Below are 27,112 nucleotides of genomic sequence, written 5' to 3'. Positions count from 1 at the left end.
TACATCCCTGATCAATCTCAGTCTCTCGTACCTCGTTCTCAACTTATGCCGCTATACGCGCATAGAAACCTGATGTAACATGTATATCACGTGCCGCATGCCTTCTCTTCTCGTTTCTCGCGTGATTTTATGCTATTTCAGTGCGTGAATATAAAATCACGTAGTACAATTACGACTCGTGGGCAGTTCTGCTATATACCCATACGACCAATACATAATATCTGAGGCAAACCTTTGCAATACTGTAGCATATTGTACAATGTACATGCAATGAAGCTTTTCGGCAAGAACTTAGGCGGAACCGTCGCATTTGCTGCTTTTGCGAACCACAACCTATACGGGCTTGCGACTCGAGCAGTTTCCGAACCACAATCTCAAACATCGAAACATGAGTCATTCATCCCCATCGCTAATCATAATCCATTTCCATCCAGCGTGTATGCTTCTTCTATTTTCATTCTTGTTAGGCCAAGGTCTGATTTTAAAAACTACTTGAGCTGTTGCGGCATTCTTCGATCTTTTCATTTTATCGTAACCTTGCGGTGTTTTGATCTGATAAACATTTCAATCAACGAACTGAGCTGTTAAGCAGTATGAGACGACGAGACGCTTCCATTGAATGAAGCGCCAAGTACGAATTGAGCCGTGCTACAAGTCGGCAGATAAGGAATCATAAGACAAATCAACAATTTCATGATGTTGACAGAAAAATTTGATTTTTTTTTTCAATTATTTTTTGATAAATCAAAAATTTTAATTGGCTCTGCGGCGGCTGATACTTGTTACAATTGAACCAAATTAGGTGAGCAGCGTTTTTTAGGGTCACCTGACGATTTAATCAGTGAATGGCTGGAATCCGGAAAAAGGCTATTTTTGAACAATCCTACCTCACATGCAACGTAGGGGCATCCTGCTCAAGTGTTGGAGGTTTATCTAGACTCCTCGCCATCTTATCCGCGAAAGTGGTGACTTAAAAAGCCTAGAAGTGGGCTGTAAGAGCTACAAAGTCGGCAGCCTCGTGATCAAAAAATAAGAAATATCGGCCTGGTGTAAAAGACCATTGTAGTCAACAAACACCAAGAATACCACAAACAAATGTAGGGGCACCCTGCGCTCTACATTTCATGTGGTCTCAAATTAAAGAAAAACATGTGAAACATATTTTTGAAGCAGCCATTTTCTTCAGAAAGCCGCCGTATTCGAACTGCAGCTAAAGATTTTTACGAAAGGCACCAATTCAAAATCGATCTCTGTGATATCCTCTGCCAAATTTCTGGCACGTATTTATTCACTGTTACTTCCTGGCCGTTGCTATTGGCGACGTTGCCCTATCAGCCAGTATTAAATTTCGTATATCAGATTCTTTCAATTAACCTTACTAACCATGTCAAACATTAAGATGCTTATCGGCAACTGAAACGACACCAGTGGCGGCTCGTGACAATATCGGGTGGTGGGGCAAGGGCCGCAAGCGACTTGTTATCAATATGACGTCACAGTAGCGTTTTTCAACGTTCATGATGGCCACATGAATTTCCCGTAAACAATGATTTTTAACGTAGGTGCCGCGAGAGGTTTGCCGGTGGCGTGACTTGAAGTGCGGTAACAAATGTTTTATTCATTGTTTTTTATTCAAATGATTATTTTACAAAATGTACGCGAACTAAGAATCGTTCCCATGCCACGAATCAATCATCAGGTTATCCTTAGTAGCATGCGTTATGATTTCGTGGTAGAGATTACGCAAGCGCCGAGTAAGACTATACCAAAAATACACAGACCAACTACCTACAAAGAGCATTCGCATGACACCTTGTGGTGTTTTAATCGTTCCATGCTTCCAATAAAAGACAGTAAAAGCAAAACAAGGCGTTTTTATCCTCGCCATAAGTAAGCCATTCATTTTTATCGAAATGCGCTGAAGAAAAGGCACGAGTGCGCTTTCCTCCGGCGTACGATTGGATCAATGGGCAATTTCTAGGCTGATACGGACCTAGTCGCTTTACCTCTAATTTTTGCTCTAAAGGCAGCTGGCTAAACGGCGTACGGAGCAAAGATTCAACACGATTCATGTTCGCACTTGACCTGACTACTTATCTGCAGAAATGGAAATGACTATAAATCGAGAGATTGCGTATGCCTAACTGGAAAGGTCAACGAGTTCGGACACATACGCAATTGTTATCTCATAGATTGGACAAGGAAATGTCATATTGAATCCAAAACATCATTCTGAAGAACTACGGATAGCAGCCTCGGAAATTCGGTCCCGGTACAGCTTGGGAGATTCTGGCCTTGAGGCTGGAGACTGTCACACGACACATACGGCTTACGGTCTATAGTGTCTATATGTCTGCTGCAAAATCGCCTTCGGAAAATATATTACCGAATAAATACGTGGATGAAAGCCGAAAACTTGGTACACTGTTACATGAAATCATCGAGAAGTATAGCCTCATGACCGTTTTCGGTATGGTACACTGTCAAAATTAATACGAACAGATCAACGCCGAATTTGGCGTAATATTTACTGAGGAATCGGCTGATCAAGCGATCAGCTGTTAGCCGCCATCGAAAACGAAACAGCTATCGCGCTTGACAGGGGTTGTAATTGTGAGCAAATGGCCCGAAGGCCACCATTCCACGGTGAAATTGACATTGGAGAATATAAAATAAAACTAAATATTTGAATGCAAACCGAGGATGTTAGTAAACTGTTTCATGATATCATCATCTCATCACCTATCTCAGTATGGAACACAGATACACCGGCTTTTGCGTGAAATCCGCAATGCGTTAGGTAGGCTAAGTGTCAGATCAGCGCACATCTCTACCATACTCGAACTTAATAACGAAATTGCTGCCCTAATCATTGAGTGTCAACCTTGAGACTTGGCACAGCGTTCGATACTAAAATCAAGACATACCATGTAAAAGTTCATGACGGATCTAGCTAAGGAGCATCGTTAAAATCAATGGAGACCAATACCGGCTTTGCGTGAAATATGTTTGCGATACATGACCGATCAGCACACGCTCGACTTTGGAAACGGAATTACTACCCTAAACTTTGAGTAGAAACCCTGAAACTTAGGACAGTGTTAAATACCACCATCACGACATGACATACCAAGTTTCAAGAATTATCATGGTGTGAAACACCATCAAAATCGACCTGTACCAGCAACGGTCGACTCAACGCATATCACGGTATCCGAGTTCAGATATAGATACGATTGTTACATCACACCTTAGGGGCTAGCAAGCATATTTGCCCCGGTTGCTCGGCCATTTTACGAATAGGAGAGAGTAAAGCAACGTTTCTTAATTGTGCGCAGCTTTGAGAGAATAGATAGTGAAAGCTTGTTATGAGCGCTACCGGGGCAAGCCCCGGCTAGGCATTCACAAAGCGAAAACACAGAAGAGAATTCGATTTTCGCGGAGACTTCGCTATGTATGGGCATTTGCAAGCGAAAGCACAAGAAGAACGCGGGTTTCGCTGTGATCTCGATATATATTGAGCGCTGTGCGTCTATAAATGGTTAAATTGTTATTGAACAGAATTTTAGGTGGGGCAATGCCCCAGTTGCCCTATAGGACGAGCCGCCACTGAACGACACTCAGAATCAGCCTGCATGCTCACAAGTCACAACTACATTTCCACTGCCTGGATACGAACCAATCGACTTAAATTCGTTATACTGCTCACATCTGCGGTTGTACGTAGTGATATATATGTTTATTGTTCATCAGTGCAACCTTGGATAAATATACATATTATATACAGTGAACATGTACTATAAAGTGTCACGACAGCAGTTGAACCCTCATATTCTTCGATAACCACCAACACTTTCGATCAATGAAGCAGCTCGATGATCACCAACAGTTTCGACAAGTGAAGCAATTTACCACGAATAGTCTCCTCAATCTTCTCCGTCTGACACTACGCTTTTCTGGAAGAACATTTACGCATTTTAAAATCAATTTATACTGCACAGCGATGCACACACGTGTAACCATTAAGGCTATTTCAGTGATTCTTAATCGTGGCTCACGGGAGCACCAGAGTTCGTTAAGTCAGTATCAGAGGTTAGTTGGAGGTCAAGGTCATGCCGCAGAATTTATACTGATTTGCAGTAATATTTCATAATTTTGGGGGGTATCAATATCATGTTTTATTAGTTTTTGTTCCTTTTAAAACACTGTTTGCGATGCACAGTTCATTTTGTGCACACGTGATTCTATAGTAATGTAATAGGAGACATAGGAGTGTGATGTGGTCGTTTTTGTGACCAATGTAGGCAAAAATTTAGTGTTCGCTGAAGGTTTGCAGAGTAGCGAATTCATCACGATGGTAGAGGTTAAAAGCCGCTGACCTAGTTCGATGGAAATTACGCGATATAGTCGTCAAAATATCACCCATCATTGAAAATGTTGTTGGCATTGTATGTAAACCGAATTCGTGGTCTATGGGAGGTGGAATGTCGTCTTGCCCTTGGCCGTTGTTGAGTAGGCTATATAGAAGACATTGCAGAGGGGTAGTTGAATTGCTATTTCCTATATGCAAGTGTTAAAGATATATTTACTCTTCTCGTCCTCACTAGATTTGCTTGAGGGGTAGGCTATCTTACAAAAGTCAAGCACGGTATAACTTGACAAAATAAGCCACTCAGCTATGAGTCGAGTGGCTCCGAAGTCGGCAGCCTAGAAACTGAAGGCCTGGTGTAAGATAACAATTATCAAATGATCATTAATGTAAACACACGACGAGTACACAACAGCAGCAGCAGCAGCAACGTCAGTATGTTATATCAAGTTCACTAAATAGTAAACACGGTCAGAGGGCATTATACTATTTTCACTTCCACTTGATAGTCTTGCATGATACGATTGTGAATTTATAACCCTCAATTCCGAATACAGGTCGAGAGCTTTACAGAAACGCCATCAGATCAATGCAATGATGAAATATTAAGATATAAAACATTGCCCGTTGTAGGCACGGATCTGGTCCATAGGGAAAAGGCCACATGTAAGGCTATGTAGGGTAGCCTATGTGAATGAATTCGGCTCCAGGTCAATTCAACTTCATCTCAATTTCAGCATTTTCGAGTGCGCACGTTAACCATAATTCACGATCCATATCTTCGGTTGCCACTTATTCGACCAGAGATGGAAGCTACCATACAGCGAGCGGCTTTTCACTCTCCCATCTCAAGTCTACTTCTGACATCCGTTGTTACCCTCGTATGAATGCATTTGCACTGTCCGATTTGCACTATTGCCCCGCGAGTCATTATTATTAATAACCTCTTTTCAGCGCCTCATTCTCCGCGTCGGGAATACTTCTTTTGTTCATCATCGACTGTTGGCATACGTGAGCAACAAATCCGCACATTTTCTTCATAACCGACGGACAATAATTCATGTAGTATCTAAATTTCATGATAGAACACAATGTAGTGGGTGTTAATTGAAAGTCGCCATTTCATTTGTTCAGTGAAGCACGAGTTCCATAAATCTACTTCAGGAAATGTAAAGCGATGCGAATATATATTCTTGTATACCGCGGGTCGGGAATCTTATAGGCTACTGGATGTTGAGCGAATAAACAAATTTCGGGGAGACGGGCGATTGATAAAATGAATATACTGCCACGCATAGACGTGGGCGAGAGGGGTGCAGGGGTGGAACCAACCGCGTGACGACATCGCATATTAGGACCGCTTAGGCACCTTATCATCCTGCTTCGTATATTTATGTTCTCGACACGTCCAATTTGTGTTGTATCTTTTTCAAATTTTATTCTCTGATGTCTGATCAATATGGGACCTCGTGAGAAGATATGTTGTTTTGTACAATAAATGAAAATCTAATTAATATAACACGCATATACCCCACCTTCTCAATTTATGCCACCTCGTCGCCCTTGAAGTGACGCGAACAGGCTTCCAGCTTTCGCTCTCCTCCGGAAGAAACGTGAACACGATCGCAAAAAATATGACCAATTTTAAGTTGAAATAAGACATGTCGACGGTGATAAATCTACATGCAATATTGACAATTCATATTAGCTGTAATAGTCACGAAATTCATACTTTCGCTTTGTAAATTAAAAGTAGGCCTACTTTGTAAATCGATAATTCTACTTGTACCCGAGTTAAAATTCGCGGTATCACTTCTTCTCTCGATGCTGTATATCAGCAATTAAGCAATGATGATATCTGATTTCTGTGATCTATGAAAGTGCTGCGAATGTAAAGCCTAACACGACACCACAATGAAAATGGAATCATTTGGAGGAAGTATAGATCGATTACAACGAAAGCCCGTGTAAGATATATAGCTATATTTACGAAATTATTGTGGTATGGTACATGGCCTATATGGTGCGTGCGATCTGCCTGAAATAGATTTATGGCAGGGGTCGGCAACCCCCCGCACGCGTGCCATTTGTGATACGCGAGATGATTTTTCATGGCACGCCAAATGATTTGACGAACACGACATATTATAACCATGTTTGTTACATAACATGTAACATAATTTTTCAAAATGGAAAAATATCGAAGACGTAGATCCCTTTTTCGCGCTTCGCGTGATTTACCGGGACCGAATTTCTTGATTTTGGGAAACCCACAAAATATATATATACGGCCGGCAACCTAATATCGTCTAGGAGTGTGCAGTGTGCACTGTGCAACCTGTGGGATGGCGACTATTTTATATGGAACAGCATTTTGGCGCTGGGCATTTTCATGCTAGAAGACACACTTTCGGGTTACATGCGACTCCGTGCACTGTGTGCGCTGTCAAAATGATTGGCGGCGATAAAACATTGAAACAAAATAACCGCCGCATGTTGGCCAAAGCATTTGACATTGATATTTCCACTGTCCCCGTGTCGAAAAGCGAATTTGGAAATGTGTTCGTCTCACGAACGGATATATTGTTTTAGTTTCGTCTGATCATACGTGTAAGCGTTTTCAATATATCTGGATCAACGACAATCTTTACCGTTATACCGTGATCTTTGGAGCTTTGGAGACTAATCTAGTGTCGTACTAACTTAATTTTGTCATCAAACCGACTTGCATGGTACTAGGATTGGCAAATTTTTGATCATCAAGCCATATCATCGTAACATCTTGGATTGGCATGTCACTTATTGGCTATGGTACCAAACACAGTAGACTTGGAAACGACCAACGCAACCACAGAAGATGGATTATTACGCGACTAAAATAAATGATGCACATATTACGTGCGATAGGTCTAGTTCGATATAGTGAACAAAATTTATACCCTTCGCGACCAATACTGCAAGAATCACTGACAAAACCGACGCTGTTGCCAGTTGCAGATAGTTAGGCTAGTTGGTGGTATTCCATGCTTTAAACGCTAAATATGACAAAATTAAATATGGTTGGCACGCCATGTCGGTAATATTCTGACATTTTTTGATATTATGGGACGCTGCATACGAAAGGTTGCCGACGCCTGATCTATGGGCAATTGGGCATCCAGGCAACATATATTTGGTGCACATTTGAGCCTTTACAGCAGGGTTGCGAAACATACGGTCCGCGGGCCGCATCCGGCCCACCAGACAATTCCGTCCGGTCCGCGAAGCGATTCTGAAAAATGGCTGTGTTATCCAGCACATTTCTGATAAATGTTGAGATTTTTTGTCCGAAATACTATCATCAAATAATCCCTCAAGACAGCAAATGTCGAGTATGTTCTATTGTTCATAGGTCACATTTTAACCATCCTACAGTGGTATTGTGGTTTCACTCTATAGTCACCATCAGCATAAAAGAGCCGCTATTTACATTCAATTCCGAGAAGGCCAAAAATTCACCCTGAATTCCGAGTTTTCCGGAAAAATGGACCACAAAGTAGTTATTGACAGAAGTGAAAACGCCATAGTTAGATACCGGTAGAGGCAGGTTGCATGGAGAATACAATACCTACACAAAAATATAATTCAAATATGTGTGGTCGCAATACTATTTCACGCTTATGACTAACCGGTTCCCCGGTCTCCAGAGAAACCCGAACCGCGATATAATAATAATGAACCAAAAGTTCAACGTCTGCGTTTACGGTTAAATCGCTTGTATTCCTAAAGCTACAATTCTGGTATCAGATTGTATAACTCTAAAAGATACATCGAATGCACGCAATAACTTTTCCCTGGCTATTGTACTTGGAGAGATATTGGCATATTTCGACATTTTGGGGGGTATGAAATTGACCAAGATTTCTCTATGTTCCCGAAGGCCTAGAGCTACAATTCTGGTATCAGATTGTATAACTCTAAAAGTTACATCGAATGCACGCAATAACCTTTCCCTGGCTATTGTACTTAGAGAGATATTGGCATATTTCGACATTTTGGGGGGTATGAAATTGACCAAGATTTCTCTATGTTCCCGAAGGCCTAGAGCTATAATTCTGGTATCAGATTGTATAACTCTAAAAGTTACATCGAATGCACGCAATAACCTTTCCCTGGCTATTGTACTTAGAGAGATATTGGCATATTTCGACATTTTGGGGGGTATGAAATTGACCATGATTTCTCTATGTTCCCGAAGGCCTGGAGCTACAATTCTTGTATGAGATTATATAACTCTAAAAGTTACATCGAATGCACGCAATAACTTTTCCCTGGCTATTGTACTTAGAGAGATATTGGCATATTTCGACATTTTGAGGGGGTATGAAATTGACCAAGATTTCTCTATGTTCCCGGAGGCCTAGAGCTACAATTCTGGTATCAGATTGTATAACTATAAAAGTTACATCGAATGCACGCAATAACTTTCCCCTGGCTATCGTACTTAGAGAGATATTGGCATATTTCGACATTTTGGGGGGTATGAAATTGACCAAGATTTCTCTATGTTTCCGAAGGCCTGGAGCTACAATTCTGGTAGCAGATTGTATAACTCTAAAAGTTACATCGAATGCACGCAATAACCTTTCCCTGGCTATCGTACTTAGAGAGATATTGGCATATTTCGACATTTTGGGGGGTATGAAATTGACCAAGATTTCTCTATGTTCCCGAAGGCCTGGAGCTACAATTCTGGTATCAGATTGTATAACTCTAAAAGTTACATCGAATGCACGCAATAACCTTTCCCTGGCTATTGTACTTAGAGAGATATTGGCATATTTCGACATTTTTGGGGGTATGAAATTGACCATGATTTCTCTATGTTCCCGAAGGCCTGGAGCTACAATTCTTGTATGAGATTATATAACTCTAAAAGTTACATCGAATGCACGCAATAACTTTTCCCTGGCTATTGTACTTAGAGAGATATTGGCATATTTCGACATTTTGAGGGGGTATGAAATTGACCAAGATTTCTCTATGTTCCCGGAGGCCTAGAGCTACAATTCTGGTATCAGATTGTATAACTATAAAAGTTACATCGAATGCACGCAATAACTTTCCCCTGGCTATCGTACTTAGAGAGATATTGGCATATTTCGACATTTTGGGGGGGTATGAAATTGACCAAGATTTCTCTATGTTTCCGAAGGCCTGGAGCTACAATTCTGGTAGCAGATTGTATAACTCTAAAAGTTACATCGAATGCACGCAATAACCTTTCCCTGGCTATCGTACTTAGAGAGATATTGGCATATTTCGACATTTTGGGGGGTATGAAATTGACCAAGATTTCTCTATGTTCCCGAAGGCCTGGAGCTACAATTCTGGTATCAGATTGTATAACTCTAAAAGTTACATCGAATGCACGCAATAACTTTTCCCTGGCTATTGTACTTAGAGAGATATTGACATATTTCGACATTTCAGGGCGTACGAAATTGACCAAGATTTCTCTATGTTCCCGAAGGCCTGGAGCTACAATTCTGGTGTCAGATTGTATAACTCTAAAAGTTACATCGAATGCACGCAACAACTTTTCCCTGGCTATTGTACTTAGAGAGATATTGGCATATTTCGACATTTTGGGGGGTATGAAATTGACCAAGATTTCTCTATGTTCCCGAAGGCCTGGAGCTACAATTCTGGTATCAGATTGTATAACTCTAAAAGTTACATCGAATGCACGCAATAACTTTTCCCTGGCTATTGTACTTAGAGAGATATTGACATATTTCGACATTTTAGGGCGTACGAAATTGACCAAGATTTCTCTATGTTCCCGAAGGCCTGGAGCTACAATTCTGGTGTCAGATTGTATAACTCTAAAAGTTACATCGAATGCACGCAACAACTTTTCCCTGGCTATTGTACTTAGAGAGATATTGGCATATTTCGACATTTTGGGGGGTATGAAGTTGACCAAGATTACTCTATGTTCCCGAAGGCCTAACAATGCATACACAGGACTATATTGTCAGATTACGACAGAAACAAAAAAATCGGTAAGCGGAGAAACCCGAATCGCGTTATAATAGTAACGAACCAGTTTTAATTAATCTCATGTATGCCATAACGCATATACCTGACTATTGCCAGATTATGTCTAAAATAAAGCAATCATAGAAATATAGCAACGTATATCATCCCTGAAGCTACTCTTTTAGCAGTTTATATGACCTTATTTAACCGACCATCATCTTAATTTTGATAATTCCATCGTTCACGAATAAAGATGTTGCTAGAGTAGAACCCTACGATCCGTTATAATGTATTATATTATAGGCAATATGAACGTACTGTTTGCTGCAATATTATACTATTGTGCAGGCTTGATAATTGAGTATTCAAGCAAAAAACAAGGGTATGGTGTTTGAATCATTGGAATGGTCCGGCCCGCGAGCGATCAGATAGTTTGAGACCGGCCCGCGAGGCAAGCTGAGTTTGACACCCCAGCGTCCTAGACGTAAATTGTTAACCATATACTTAACCAGGCCTGCCCACTTTTTGACGAAGAAATTATCATCACCCACTTGCACAGAATGTGGAGGACGTTGCAAAACAACTATACGTATACCTGCACTGAACAATACGGGCTCCCCTCTACTAATTGCAACGAATCTTACAGTCGCCAGACCGGCTCAATAGCTCGTATTCACAATAATCCAATATATACTCTCGACTATACGCTGCGGATCATGGAACTTAAGACTTTGATAGTGAACCACTCAAAAAACTTTCTCAGTCGACAGTCGAGACAGATATACGTCAATAATATGGATTACTATAGCGTATTTCGATATATATACGTATACTAAATGAATGTATCGAACTTGAAACTGCTCGCAGACTTTTCGGTGGCACACAGAGCAAAGGTCTTTCATTTTTAACTTTCCATTCGCATTCGTAAATGACGTTGCGCGACTACACAGTACACATACTCGAGAATGGTATTGCTCTCGAAGCATCTTTGTGTTACGTACAGTGCGTCTTTATATCTATTTATATACGTAGAATAATACTATTCATTTTTTTACTTAAAATGACAAGCTCTCGCAACAAATTAGAAGACACACTGCCATCACCCGTAACCAAGACGCGAGGGATTTTACGATCGAGCGCGGTGGCGTTCTCACATGCAGGTGGTCAGCAACGAAGTACTTTTTCCAAGTACTTACATAGCTCAAGCAGTACTAACAACATGTTTTTTGGAAAGTATTCACACAATTATGGCATTATTTTTTAACTTAGAAAAAAAAAACACGATTTTTATTTTTAAAAGACCTTTGTTTAAAACACTGTTTAAAACATGTTTTAAACAACGTGTTTTAAAACACCGTTCGTTTCAAATGCAGCCCTATTTACCTACATGTAGGCCTACTGCAGCTGAGTCACCATTGTAACTATATAAGTAAAGTTTTATCTACCGTATTTTGGATCCGGATTTTTCATATTTACGACTGCGTAGGACATGTAGGATATGAATCAATATACCGCGAATGTATGTTACTAACCGATGTTACTAAACTATCAAATACGGCTACCGTGTATAGGTAATGAAAAGGATTAGGCCTTACGATGAGAAGCTAAAACTCCCTTTTATATTGAATTTTGTCTGTCGCAGAATGATATAATCGGTCGCTGCTAGCTATAGCCAGTGATCATTTGATTTTGCATACCTGCTGCGACTAATTTAATGTGCATTGTCTGCTTTTTATCCATCTGCTCATAACTGTGCGTGCAATCTGTCCTATGCTGCCTGTCGTAACTTATCTTCCTAGATGTTCAGCATCCAACAAATGCCCGTGATTCTGGCCCAGGAACGATAGTACAGCCAAATGATACCGATAGCACATTCTGTCACAAGGCATAGCATTGGCAGTCTGCCCTAAACGAACAGCCGTCACTATGACCGCATATTATTCCGTCTTCGGCCAGGTCACTGCCGTGTCAACTCACGGTGATTCTAGAGATTGGGTCTTTGGGCGTCTCATGTTGTGTCCCGGACATATTTCACTTACTAAATAGATGCTTGCAATTTAAGAATCCCTGCCGATGTTTGTTTGTTCGAAAATAGTGTACATGAAAACGTCGCTGTCTCGTTAGAAATGTGTCGACCCTCAGTCGTTTAACCATTCCAGTTTTTGAATTCATACTTGCGAGCAGTCCTTCTGAACATATAGTGTCTTCGTTTCGTTTTATAGTGAACTATCCTGATATCGACGCAAATATGCGGTACCGGCTGTAAAAATAACGGAAAAAAGATGGTAATGATTATATTTATTATTATTATTATTTATAATACCAGTTTCAATGTAAATAAATAAAATAATAATAATAATAGTTAACAAGTGAGCAGAAGCACTACCGCCGAAGATTTGAGTCAACATCGTATTTTGTGTCGTTATCATCTAACTTAAAATTTAATGATTTTTCTAATTTGAGTCTAAAATTGGCACTCTCAAATTAGCAATTATCCATGAAATGAAGGACTGGATCATATGAAATATTCAAGGCCGTCTTGGTTTTTCGATTTCGTGCTCATAGATAAATATAATTATTTACTAATAATGAGGGCTTGACGCACGGCAACAACTGTTGATTAACATTATATGAATATACCGGGGCCTAAGATATCGTTAGCCCCGGCGGAACTTCTTGAAATAGAAAATAAATCCAATATGTTAATATATGGTTATAATTATAGGGCGATTATTTTGACCTGAAAAGCGCAATATTTTGCAGTCCAGGCATTGTTGCACATAATGTTGTAATTGTATAGTAGACCTATACTTTTCTACATTTTTGGTTGGAACTTTCTGTCCTTACGAAGTGGCTTTGCAAGAATAAAGAAAAACGTTCAACAGAAGCAGGTGCTTGCTGGCAACATTGAAGTTAAGTGTATACTGCAAGAGTGCTATGTAGCACACCTGTTGCTTGATACCGACAAGGCGACAATGCTGTCTACATCGCACTTTTTAGACCGCCACATAATTCTGAGTTTTGTTAACATCTCGCGATCCAACCACACTCTGAGAAAAATTGTGATACAAGAACCTTAATGTCCACCACGCAGCCAAGTCTCTTATTCAGATTTGAGATATCGGTGTGAGCTAAGAAAAACTTCGTTTCTACTAAGTATTTTACTCGTTTTTAGTTGTGTTGATCATCACGCCATGTCAACTTATTTGTTTCATTTGATGATTTATGATTCAAAATGAGTACACATTGAGCCGTCTATAACAGTAAGACTGTAAGGTAGGCTATAACAAAGTCTAAAATGTCAAAAGACAAGTCCACTGACAGTGCAACCTCCACGCTAGCAACGAAATGCAGTTTGCAGAAATAATTGACTTTGTTAACAATTTTGACAATTTTTTGACCTAACATTACAATTTTGACAAAAGAAATAATCGTCTTGGTAATAATTTATATAACACTTCGAATTTTGTGACATGAGTAGGCTATAAATCGAAGAATATTATCCCACCTTTATGTTTGAGTAATCGACATAAACTATACCTAATCAGAAGACGGAAATAAGTTTCATCCGAGTAGACACTCTATATTTTGAGTCCCGCATTGGCATCAAAACGCAACAAGTTTCAATCCGTATTCCTTCCTTTTGTCTGTTGGTCAGATCAATCCGGTAAGGTTTGATTCGTTGGTGCTCAGAAACGAACGAGAAAAGCTATAATCTGTGCAGCGGTCTATAATTTGCGGTCATTTATAGGTACGAAACACTTTTAAATCCTCTCCGGAATCACATAAGCTGATACATTAACCTTCTCGGGGAAATGGCGGCTAACTATTAACCGAATTGACTAATAAAGTTTGCTATGACGGATACATCACCAAATATTGGTCTGGTGTTTTGTAACCCGAGCTTTGTGCAGGGTCGTATTAAACACGCACTTCTACCAAGATGTATGCACGTTGCACGATCATAGAGGCATATCGGCATAAAACTACTCTCGCAAGGAATAAGCGATATTGTCTAGCAAATTACACAAAATTGGTTTGGAAAGAAGTCCAGCTTTCATAGGTCACTGCCGAGTGCATGGTGTTATGACGTGGAAATGTCAAACTAAAAATGCTGTAATTCAAGTTGTGTTATTATAATATCACAACTTACTTCAATGGGCCAACATGTGGTAAAATATCAATGCTCGCCCGAAAGGATTTGTATCTGTTGCATGCGAGTTCGATATGATTCATCTAATATGTTAGTAGTACCTAAGAGGCTCGCAGAATCCGACGATGTTGAATTATTATACTAACATACATAGGTTAGAATATACAGATCTCCATTGTTCGTCCATCCGTAGACCTACGCGAAAGTGTGATTACGCAAGTAGGCCTGCCTATCTATATGTAGCCTATATAGTTCAAAAATATTGAAGAATATTTGTCCATTCGTGTGGTATTGATAATAACCTTTCAACATATCGCATGGTTCGTGATACTTTGGAAATACGAAAAGGTGTTGAAACGTTATCTACTCCTTCAGCGCGAGTGGTGCAAACCTATGTAATTAATGTGATGTAATTATGTATAGTTAAATTCTCTAGGCAAGAACTGAGAAAACTCTCATAGGCTATAACCGGGGCTGTGGACCTGGCTACATCGGTTCACTTTACCAGCGACTCCAACTCCGACTCCAAACATTTTCAATATGTCGACTCCAGCTCCGACTCCTAACATTTTCTTCGCAGAGCCCCGACTCCAACATTTCTGTAGATGTAAACCTACTCAAAAATTATTCATTTATTACATAGGCATACCTATATTGTCGAACTATTATATAATTGTAGTAGCCAAACTCCTAAATAGTATACTGGCTTTGCCTTGAAAACGTATATGCATTATACAATCACAAAAAATAATGCGAGGCTGTCTATATTGGAGTTACCATATACGTCTTCAGCAAGATTTCCAGTATATGTTAGCAAATCAACTGTTTACAATTTCATTCTTTATTTGAATGACATGCAAAGACGCGAGCGAGATAACTGTGACATCGCAAACATGAATTCTGACGAGTCTGATCAAGAATCAACTATAATATGTTCATTCTAATCCTTTGTACTCATAACCTAATACAATTATTATTTACCTACAGAGCAAAAACATGGTGAGGAATTATTAAAGGAAAACATCCAGGGTGTCATACTCCGAAGAAAACTTGCGCAAAGCTATGGATGCCGTGCAACGCGGCGCGGCGTTTAAAACTACGGCAATATAATACGGGATACCCCCTAGAACGCTCCGTCGACATACGAATAAAGAAAGTATCCAACCCCCCGCCAGGTTCTATTTCACTCGGGAGGTTTAAACCAGGCATCTCTCTTCAATATGAAATTGAAATAGTATTGGAAATTAAGGACATGGAAAATACCCTATTTGGCTTAACTACGAAGGACGTTCGCCGCCTGGCTTATGACTTTGCCACAAAAATGAGGAAGACACATCGGTTCAATGACGACGTCAAAATGGCTGGCAAAAAGAGGTTACGTGGTTTCTATGGCATGGCTGTGGAGTCGGTAAATTTTACCACCGACTCCGACTCCGACTCCAGACATTTTCATTATACCGACTCCAACTCCGACTCCACACATTTTCAATGTACCGACTCTTACTCCGACTCCTGAGTCTTTCAACGTTCCGAATCCGGCTCCGACTCCGACTATTTTTAAGAGAACTCCACCTCCAACAGTATTACCAATTTACTTCGAAAATTATATGTCACAGTGACGTTTCAATCACTATCATATAACCATTAAACATATGCAAACATATGATTAACGATGGCATGCAAAATTGTTTCATCGTGGGACGGCTCGAATTATTCACTATGCAATTAACATGAAAGAATGCCTTTCTAAATATCCATCCTTTTTTCGAAATCTATAATTTTTTATAACATGGACTCTCTAATATCCTAATATGTATGAATCATTGAAACATGACACATATCCAATCCCGTATAATCAAAATGTAGAAGATACAAACTCCGACTGCCAAACTCTGACTGCGACTCCGACTCCACAGCCCTGGTTTCTCAACACTTCATCAGGAATTATCATTCCGAAAACCGGAAGCTGCCAGTACAGCACGGGTAGTGGGATTTAATGAGCCTGTAGTGGAAAAGCTTCACACGCGGCTAATCGGGGTGTTTTGAACTCACACTGTTTACGTGCCAACTCGTATTTGGAATATGGACGAAACCGAAATTACCAATCTACAAAAACGTGACAACATCATCGCGACGATCGAAAGGTGCACGGGAAGTACGAAAAAGGACGAGCGGAGAATAAGTCTGAGAAACTGTCACGATAATTTGCACAACGAATGCGACGGGATAGGCTACATACCATCTATCATTACACTGGTCAACACAATTTTGGTTGACTTTGATCAGACAATTGATCTTGACTAACTTTTGGGCGCTGAATTCAAAAATGATTTCCGTTTTTCTTTATCTCGTCAAGTTTTTGGGTTAGGCACCCACCACGTTGTCTCATAATCCACATAAAAGTACTACTTTTAATATTTTGTGTTTATTGTATAAATCGTTTAAAACCATCAAGCAGCCGAAAGTAAATCAGTAGACTTCAAAGAAACATTTGCACTGCTTTATGTGGTTGATTTAAACTGATATTGCTTCTGCAGGACAAAGAAAGTGCGAGTTTCATGGTACAAATTTACACTAGTAACTCATAATTATGTGGGTTGTCTCGTTTGATACTGGATCAATAGTCAGCTAACATATGTAAGTTCCAATCTACTCTGGTATCTTACCTCAAACATCTCCGGATATTGTGGGTCACTTTCTCCTTGCCCGTCGCTGACTATGCCAAGGTTTTCCAGAAAATTATATCGATATTTTAGCTTTGTTTATGTCTTCTGTCCGACATAAACATATGAAAAGGGGCACATGTCTATCAGGGTTACATGTGCATTGGGCATCCTTATTGTCTGGCCACTAAGAAACACAATATTTCAAAGCTGACAGATATGATCCAATCGTGCTTGTGATATTGCAATTACAATTCAACGTATCTGTATTATTCACGAACACCAACTGAATGTGCCATTGTTGCTGCACCTAAGACTGCTGCCATTTTGCAGAATGCCACAGTAGTATAGTAGATCTCTCGTGATGCGCCATTGGTTTCTTATGGGCGGGGTGGCATGTCGCCTGGAAACCCGGGGTGGCATATCGCGCTTTTAGACCCCCCTCTCGGTCGCACATCGCCATTGGTTCTTATGGGTGCGCTCGCATGTCGCACTTTCCGGTATAGGCATCTCTCACACATCGCATGGAAAACTCGTGTTGAACCGGTGACGCTTTTCGATATATGCATCGCTCGACCGGTGCTAGTATAGCCATCTCTCGATCGGTAACCCTTTTCGGTATATGAATCGCTCAACCGGTGTCGCGGTGGTAATTCGTACTTTCGGGTATATGCATCTCTCGGCCGGTGTTGAATATGTATCAAGTAAATAGTCATGTGATTGGTCCTTAGGTAATGTGTATATTCCAAATTACGGCGAGTACGACAATGATATATCGTTATTCTTATGGACGCGGCGATGATTCGTACTTTCGAGTATAGACATCTCTCGCGCGGTGTTGAATATGTACGAGTCACCAACAATAACCGCGCGGACGGAAACGTGGCTTGTTGTGAGGATTAAGCAGTGCGACCTATATTTCGAATGACCTGCGCGCTGAATTGTTTCACAACCAACCGCGGTGGTCGTGACTCGCCTTTTTTACTATAGGTGGTGACGGTGATTCGCCTGTCGTGTATTCTTACGGGATCTGTGGTGACTCGCCATGTGTTCTTATGGGCGCGGTCGCATGCGGCTATTGCGTCTTATGGCGGGGGTGGTGAGCGGCTATTGATGCTAACACGAAACCCGGGGTGGCGAGCGGCACTTATTTCCTATGGCGGCGGGTCTTATTTCTTATGGGTGCGGTCGTGATTCGTACTTTCGGTATAGACTGCGGGCGGCATGTCGTACTTTCAGCAAAAAAGGTGTGAAATAGTTTGCCAAGTCTAGGAATCACTTGCAAGGTAATATTTTGGTATTTAGTTTACCACAGAGCCGGCGTAGACGGCGATTCGAATATCAACAATAACAACGCTCACGAATTAACACTTCAAATAGCTGTAAAATAGTTTGCAAAACCCCGCGATCGCTGACAAGATAATGTCTCGGTCATAACCATCTTTCACGACTTGGTGTCATAACCATACCGATCGCTCACGCGGTGAAATTTTAGTAATCAGTTTGTCACAGTACTTGATATCGCTGGTAAGATTTAACAAGTAACGAATAACAGACCGCGGTAACTTGAATAGCGACAAATTGTCACTTATTTCCGCTCTAACCCTAATCCTTTGTGAAGTGAACGCTTATTCAAAAGGGTGTGATATAATTTTACTCGTTTTTAGTTGTGTTGATCATCACGCCATGTCAACTTATTTGTGTGATATAATTTTAAAATCCAACGACCACTCACCGGATAATGCTTCAGACATAGCAATTCCTCATACCCGCCTACAAGGTAATATTTCGGTAATAAGTTTGTCACAGAGCCGTCGCAGACGGTGATTCGAAAACCGACAATTTGTCACTCGCCCGCGATCGCTATATGTTTCACGCCTCCAGAATAGTGGCTGACTTTAGTTGCGTGATAAGATCCATGAAAATATTCAATCAATGTGGTAGTTTATCAACTTGAAATGAAACTCACTACACAAATCAAGTCGATTCGTATCTGAATGTTTTAAATCGGTACAACTCTAATCCTTTGACAAATCCCTTAACGCGTTTTTGTTGAATCGAACGTAACCCGAATATTACTGACGCCGACTTTCAGCCGCATCGGATCATTCACACATTCCACGCCGCTGTTTTAACACTTATAGAATCAATACCAACTATCTCTGACCCGATAATATTCAATCATTTTGGTAATTTGCCAACTTTAAATCCATTCGCGGGATGTACTAAAGGTAAATCCAAATAATCCAGAATGAAATATTTGGACTTTGACATTGTGTGAATTGAAATAGGATTGACAAACATGACTACCAACTTTGATCCAGCCACATTTCAAGATTACACTTTGAAACAAGTAATGTGACATTACAACTCTATTCACAATCCTGCTTTCCGTTTGTCAAAGAGATATTTTAACATCTTACCATACTCAAAAGAATTATTCACAACATTAACAATTGTTAAAATTCTAGTTTCACTTACTTGATTATATCATTACAACTCACAAATTTGAATTAATTCATCCCGGTTGTATTCGTATGCTCTATCTTTTTATTCAATTGTAAAGGTTGTTACTATTCTGAAGACAAAGTATTTACTAATCGGTGCATATACGATTTGACTTGGACATATTATATTTTGAGTATACGAGATTTGAATGTCTGAACAATAACTGAGAATTAATTTATCACAATTAAATCCGTATATTACAGCGTAAAAGATATTGGGGTGTCAGCAACTCTGTACGGTCGTAGTTACAACCACATTAACTAATCTACCCAGGCAACTCGTCATGATCATTCCTGAAATCAACACAAACACGACCACTGACTTGAGTTAACCGCGAAACACCATCAAGTTTTAAATCCGCTTGCTGCTGACGGATTATTCGAATGCATCGATGGAGAATATTATTGAACTCGTCGGTATTGTTACTTCAACAAATTACACCGACTGCGCAAGTTAATATCGAATGGTAAGACTTGATCACATATTTGTTGATCACAGACATTACGAAAAAAACATTACCGAGATTTTATAAACTAGTCATATTACTCTACACATCTATCAATATCAAAATGCGAGTCATCCAATTTTTCTACTAAAGTAACATTACACTTTTGGATTCGGATTCGGTATAGTCATACAAATTGTATTAAATCCGACATCAAAACAAAAGGAATTTTTTTAGTTTATTGAAATCAAATCATTCGGCTTCGACTTGTGCTTTTCTAGATTACCCGCGACAATTCGTTTCGAGTGAGTTGTAACCAAAGTCAAGATATCTTTGTGTCCACAGATATGGAAGATGAATATAGCTAACACAATCACGTATCGAGTATTTCACGGGTGTAATAAACTTGTTAGTGTCACCTATCTAAAAGTACGCACGCGTTCGATTTCCATACCGACTGTTGCGATGTTTAGGATTCACTTACAATAACCATGGGTGAGGATTTAACATCAATGTCGTTACTATCGGAATTTGCGACAGAGAATTGAAACATATGCACTTTACAGAGTGTGAAAATATCACTTTGAGTATCGAGTACCGTTCGAAGCTAGCGATCAATTCTTAATCATTTCAGTAACTCCCCATTGTGCGTGCTAAATGTAAAATATCGCGAGGTTATACACTCTAAGACTTTGATCATTACAAAAGTAAATTGTGATATGTTTGTTAGATGCATCCAATTCAACTAGAAGTGTCTAGTGCCCAACACTCGTAATATCAAAAAAGTACTTGCTACACTGTTATTTGCTACGTGTTATGCATTGTTGTTTATTTGTAGTATTGAATGAAATTGTTCTTGAACCCTCAAATAATAATCCCCGACATGAAACCAAGCCGCTGAAAGTCGTTACCATCACGAAGATAGAATGTGTACGATGTTTGTCAAATGTGTCCTACCTGACCAACAGAAAACAATTTTCACTAGCTTGGTAATGAAACCGAAGTCTCCATTCGATATTTTGTTTGTGTCAAATACTTTGCAATGAACACATTTGGGTGGTTGAGCTTTACATCATCAGACTGTCATCTGTACATCAAGAATACATCCGACTTGTAACCGGATCGTTTACCTAACCGAGTTGTATGCACAGTTTGATATTTTTGTCATTTAGTGATTGCTGAACATACCACTTCGAAATACTGCGTTGATCTTAATTTCCATCATCGTGATAAGTGAAGTACATTTGTTTTGAATTCATAACAATAGGCTTTTCTACGACATGGTAAATTATTGACAAGTTCTGCTTAGAAGATTGGTTGCATATCACGAAAAATAATATACCACACATATTATTACTGTTACCCCATTCATCGGCATTTTTTCCGTTGTCGATTTTCAAACGAGTAAAATTTATTACTTGAGTTGCTCTGCTTACTATATTTAAATTTAAACTCGCCCGTCTTTCAACAACAAACAATGTTAAAAAAGTATGCAATCAAACACAACAAGTTTTACGATACTAATTATTATCCCACATAACCCATTTCTTACCGAAGACATATGAAATATATTCATGTTACACGAAAATATTCGCTCATGCTACAAACCTGTACAATGATTGGGGGTGCTTTCAAACTGTTTCGATACCTCAAGAACTTTATTGTCTGAACGGTTGTTCATGTATCGTAATAATCAAGTAGTTCAACATAGAACTAGTATTAACAGAAACATCAGAGTTGTTTACACAAAAGTTTGTATGCGTGCAGTATGCGAATACCATGTGTAAGTCCAGCACAATTGTGGTATCCATCCGGGTTTAGTTAACACAATTTACGACACCGAGGTCACCTCATCTTTCGTAAGACAACAAACCAACCAAGGTTTCAGGATATGTCCGTGTCATAGCAATAAATCAGCTACTACAACAACAGAGTACATATGTTTTCTAGTTACGGCGCTTACGTCTTACACACAAATCAATCCACTTTGCTAACAAAAAGTGCTGGGTCATCAAGTGATTACCCTAACAACAAAACAGCTAAACGTACTATCATACAAAATGGTCGTTATAGTCACCAACGGTACATCGTACAAGTAACAAGTCTCGAGAATCCAGTTATTGAAAAAACATGAAAGTGTTTCTACACCAAGTCGTTATGTTGACGAAAGCGTATATTGTAATATCATGATCGATTTGCATTCGTGGTCACAAAATGTCACTACTCTAAATAATTATTTCTCACTCAAACACAAACGCATACTTGTCGCCAATCGTTTTCATCAAGCACGAGTTCAAGAAACCTGCTACGACATGAATTGTTATTTTTTTATGTTGTGTAAATAGGTAATAATTAATTTTAGTAACACTATATCAACATCATCTAGTTGCGCGAATAGATTTACACGTGGTCTTGTGGTTTTAATCGAAGTACACAGCGCGGTCTAACGCGGAGTCATCTCTATTGTACAGCAACTCGGAAATCGAAATGCATGCATTAACATTTAAACAGCGATCGCGTTTCGTGACGCGAAAAATATGTTCACCACCGCGATACTCTGCACAGGGCGTGCAAATCCTTTTCACACTCGTAATAGTATACCAACGGCTACCGGCGACAACGTTTAACAATACCAACGACACTAAACATACGATACCTACCCAAGTAAAATTTCCATTTTCACCTAGAGGTCAGCCGTTACCTGACTAAAAATACCATTGTCCTTTGGAGATTTATCGTTTACCCAGTGTAACAATCCCCTTTTCACTTGGAAATATATTTTTGACCTGGATAACAAACCCCTTTTCACTTGGAAATCTATTTTTGCCCTGGATAACAAACCTTTTTCACTTGGAAATATATTTTTTCTCTTGGTAACAAACCTTTTTCACTTGGAAATATATTTTTTCTCTGGTTAACAAACCTTTTTCACTTGGAAATATATTTTTTCTCTGGGTAACAAACCTTTTTTACTTGGAAATATATTTTTTTTCTCTGGTTAACAAACCTTTTTCACTTGGAAATATATTTTTTCTCTGGGCAACAAACCTTTTTCCCCGGGTAACAAACCTTTTTCCCTGAGCAACAAGCCATTTTCACTTGGTGGGTCGTCGTTTACCTGAGTAAAAATATCATTTTCCTTTGGAGATCTGGCGTTTACCCAGTGTAACAATACATTTTCTCTTGGTCATCTAGCTTTTCCTAGAGTAACTAATCATTTCTCCTGGGTAACAAACCCTTTTCGTCTGGAAAACTATCATTTACCCGAGTACCAATACCGTTTTCACTTGGAAATCTATCTTTTCCCTGGGTAACAATATCATTTTCGTTTTGAAAACTGACAACCACACCGGCCAATTTGATATTTTTGGATATTGTTACAACGGGTAGTGACAAAATATACACCAACAACGACTCCGATACATTTGTCTAATCAAATATTCACTTGCTCTGATGCATCCCATCAAAATCATTGGTTACTCACATACAATAACAATGTGCTGTTGTACATCGACATGTATGTTTTCGGAATTGGTGAATAAAGGGGTTTCCGATATGTCTGTGATGTCCGGGTTCGTGCTTTGGATTTTCCAGAGTCAAAATGTCTGAATAAAACACCCCCTTGACTTTGGTAACTGGTTGATACACGGATAATGGTGTTCGGAAAACGGATGAATTTATGTTCCCCATCGCGCTAATAACTCCGGGTTACTTGTGAGTTTCCTCAGGTCTGTTTACTATAGTGTGTCTTTACTGGTCAATACATGTCGCTCCAGTCAGCTGCAACCGGATCACTAATATGAGAAAGTGTGTGGGCCTGATCCGGATATTCACTCATGAACCAACGACCAATATTCAAGTAAACATGTTACAGACCGTGTTTTGTCTCCATGAAAAATACCAATGCATACACCATCACATACAAGTAACGTCACGATTGTTCACAAGTATTCGCGTAAACGAGGTGTACATACAATGTGTCGGTGTACAAACATCATGGAAAACAAATTCATGTTCTCAAGTATCATCATGCGACGACTCTGTACATTCAATGTGGGCATAGATTACACACGACATGATACAATGGACAGTGCATTATGCATACCGATATATTCTCAGTCAAATATGCGAACCATACACAACCATATACCCTGATTTTCGCTGAATATCCACAACACCAACAAATCTGTACATTTCTTTTCCCTTGACCTCGACGATAGAGTTGTCATCCCAATGTACCAATCGAGTGTATGGTTCATCAGGTGTAAAATCCAAATCAAATGTCACCAAGGTATCGTTTTTTCATTTTCAATATTTCCACCGCTGCATCTTGTCTGTGTCGTAAAACCACGGTGTGGGGCCAGAGGAATCTATGGACAGTTACGCGTAGTCCCATATTTACTCGTGGATATGGTCAGGTAACGACAACGTTTTCTCAATGGGCTGTGTGGGTACAACGTTTCAATACGTAGCTGGATCAACTAGACCAAAAGTTTCCAACCGCGATTTATGTTGAGCTGTCGAGTTACGAGATAGCACCCTCTTGCGGTGTGATTAACACGAAATCCGCCTTCAGCTCGCAGAGACACACCCTGGATTACATTATCTAATCGTAATCGAACTCGAGATTCACACACACACACAGAGTCCCTGTTTACGATTTCAATCCGGAGTCACTGCTCACGATGTTTAGCTGGAGTCGTTATGTGGGAGTAGCGACATCCGACATATTCATCGCGTGAAAGATTGATAACGATGGTAATCACCAAATACATAAAACCAGGTGAAACACTGCGGTCTCAGCGAAAAAGTTAGCAGGTTATGACCAACGATACGCAGGGGTTGAGCGAGTTACGCAACCCGATTAAGTCGAGGTCTGGATCACGATGCAAGTCTACATGAGAATCCGAAAAATCTTGCAAAATCAAGGTGTGAACCCGTGAAAGGGTTGTACTCGTGTGAGATTCATTTTTCACAAGTTGGGTTGAGGCGGCTCATACTAAGATCGTGTTACGTCCAAATATGGCTGCTTGTCTGTCCCCAAGGCATCTATGCCCACACTGAATGTACAGAGTCGTCGCATGATGATACTTGAGAACATGAATTTGTTTTCCATGATGTTTGTACACCGACACATTGTATGTACACCTCGTTTACGCGAATACTTGTGAACAATCGTGACGTTACTTGTATGTGATGGTGTATGCATTGGTATTTTTCATGGAGACAAAACACGGTCTGTAACATGTTTACTTGAATATTGGTCGTTGGTTCATGAGTGAATATCCGGATCAGGCCCACACACTTTCTCATATTAGTGATCCGGTTGCAGCTGACTGGAGCGACATGTATTGACCAGTAAAGACACACTATAGTAAACAGACCTGAGGAAACTCACAAGTAACCCGGAGTTATTAGCGCGATGGGGAACATAAATTCATCCGTTTTCCGAACACCATTATCCGTGTATCAACCAGTTACCAAAGTCAAGGGGGTGTTTTATTCAGACATTTTGACTCTGGAAAATCCAAAGCACGAACCCGGACATCACAGACATATCGGAAACCCCTTTATTCACCAATTCCGAAAACATACATGTCGATGTACAACAGCACATTGTTATTGTATGTGAGTAACCAATGATTTTGATGGGATGCATCAGAGCAAGTGAATATTTGATTAGACAAATGTATCGGAGTCGTTGTTGGTGTATATTTTGTCACTACCCGTTGTAACAATATCCAAAAATATCAAATTGGCCGGTGTGGTTGTCAGTTTTCAAAACGAAAATGATATTGTTACCCAGGGAAAAGATAGATTTCCAAGTGAAAACGGTATTGGTACTCGGGTAAATGATAGTTTTCCAGACGAAAAGGGTTTGTTACCCAGGAGAAATGATTAGTTACTCTAGGAAAAGCTAGATGACCAAGAGAAAATGTATTGTTACACTGGGTAAACGCCAGATCTCCAAAGGAAAATGATATTTTTACTCAGGTAAACGACGACCCACCAAGTGAAAATGGCTTGTTGCTCAGGGAAAAAGGTTTGTTACCCGGGGAAAAAGGTTTGTTGCCCAGAGAAAAAATATATTTCCAAGTGAAAAAGGTTTGTTAACCAGAGAAAAAAAATATATTTCCAAGTAAAAAAGGTTTGTTACCCAGAGAAAAAATATATTTCCAAGTGAAAAAGGTTTGTTAACCAGAGAAAAAATATATTTCCAAGTGAAAAAGGTTTGTTACCAAGAGAAAAAATATATTTCCAAGTGAAAAAGGTTTGTTATCCAGGGCAAAAATAGATTTCCAAGTGAAAAGGGGTTTGTTATCCAGGTCAAAAATATATTTCCAAGTGAAAAGGGGATTGTTACACTGGGTAAACGATAAATCTCCAAAGGACAATGGTATTTTTAGTCAGGTAACGGCTGACCTCTAGGTGAAAATGGAAATTTTACTTGGGTAGGTATCGTATGTTTAGTGTCGTTGGTATTGTTAAACGTTGTCGCCGGTAGCCGTTGGTATACTATTACGAGTGTGAAAAGGATTTGCACGCCCTGTGCAGAGTATCGCGGTGGTGAACATATTTTTCGCGTCACGAAACGCGATCGCTGTTTAAATGTTAATGCATGCATTTCGATTTCCGAGTTGCTGTACAATAGAGATGACTCCGCGTTAGACCGCGCTGTGTACTTCGATTAAAACCACAAGACCACGTGTAAATCTATTCGCGCAACTAGATGATGTTGATATAGTGTTACTAAAATTAATTATTACCTATTTACACAACATAAAAAAATAACAATTCATGTCGTAGCAGGTTTCTTGAACTCGTGCTTGATGAAAACGATTGGCGACAAGTATGCGTTTGTGTTTGAGTGAGAAATAATTATTTAGAGTAGTGACATTTTGTGACCACGAATGCAAATCGATCATGATATTACAATATACGCTTTCGTC

At 39.7% G+C, this 27,112-nt stretch overlaps 2 protein-coding genes across 4 annotated transcripts in view; both read right to left on the bottom strand.

Annotated features, from left to right (window-relative positions):
* LOC145442220 (alpha-tocopherol transfer protein-like) overlaps positions 1-27,112 on the bottom strand; it is a 234,018-nt gene that overhangs the window by 53,392 nt on the left and 153,514 nt on the right. The window lies entirely within an intron of this gene.
* On the bottom strand, positions 234-6,291 carry LOC145443837 (uncharacterized). Its single transcript, XM_080321795.1, has 3 exons — positions 5,905-6,291; positions 5,314-5,438; positions 234-3,956 (listed from the first exon to the last, which is right to left on the bottom strand). The coding sequence occupies exons 1-3, from the start codon at positions 6,030-6,032 to the stop codon at positions 3,880-3,882; spliced, it is 330 nt and encodes a 109-aa protein (XP_080177921.1). The 5' UTR covers positions 6,033-6,291; the 3' UTR covers positions 234-3,879.

This window comes from Botryllus schlosseri, chromosome 7, assembly GCF_051294905.1.
Source record: "Botryllus schlosseri isolate E-star chromosome 7, Bs_hap1, whole genome shotgun sequence".
NCBI classification, from domain to species: Eukaryota; Metazoa; Chordata; class Ascidiacea; order Stolidobranchia; family Styelidae; genus Botryllus; species Botryllus schlosseri.
The sequence above is the reverse complement of the archived record's forward strand: the minus strand, read 5'-3'. Positions and strand labels throughout refer to the sequence as shown.

What these genes read in the sequence shown, in the direction of transcription:
- LOC145443837 (XM_080321795.1), bottom strand. Translation starts at nt 6,032, where the DNA reads ATGTCTTATTTCAACTTAAAATTGGTCATATTTTTTGCGATCGTGTTC. An exon ending in AGGTGGCATAAATTGAGAAG is followed by an intron (nt 5,439 to 5,904) that starts GTGGGGTATATG and finishes CATGAAATTTAG; the next exon opens with ATACTACATGAATTATTGTC. An exon ending in GAATGAGGCGCTGAAAAGAG is followed by an intron (nt 3,957 to 5,313) that starts GTTATTAATAAT and finishes ATGTTCTTCCAG; the next exon opens with AAAAGCGTAGTGTCAGACGG.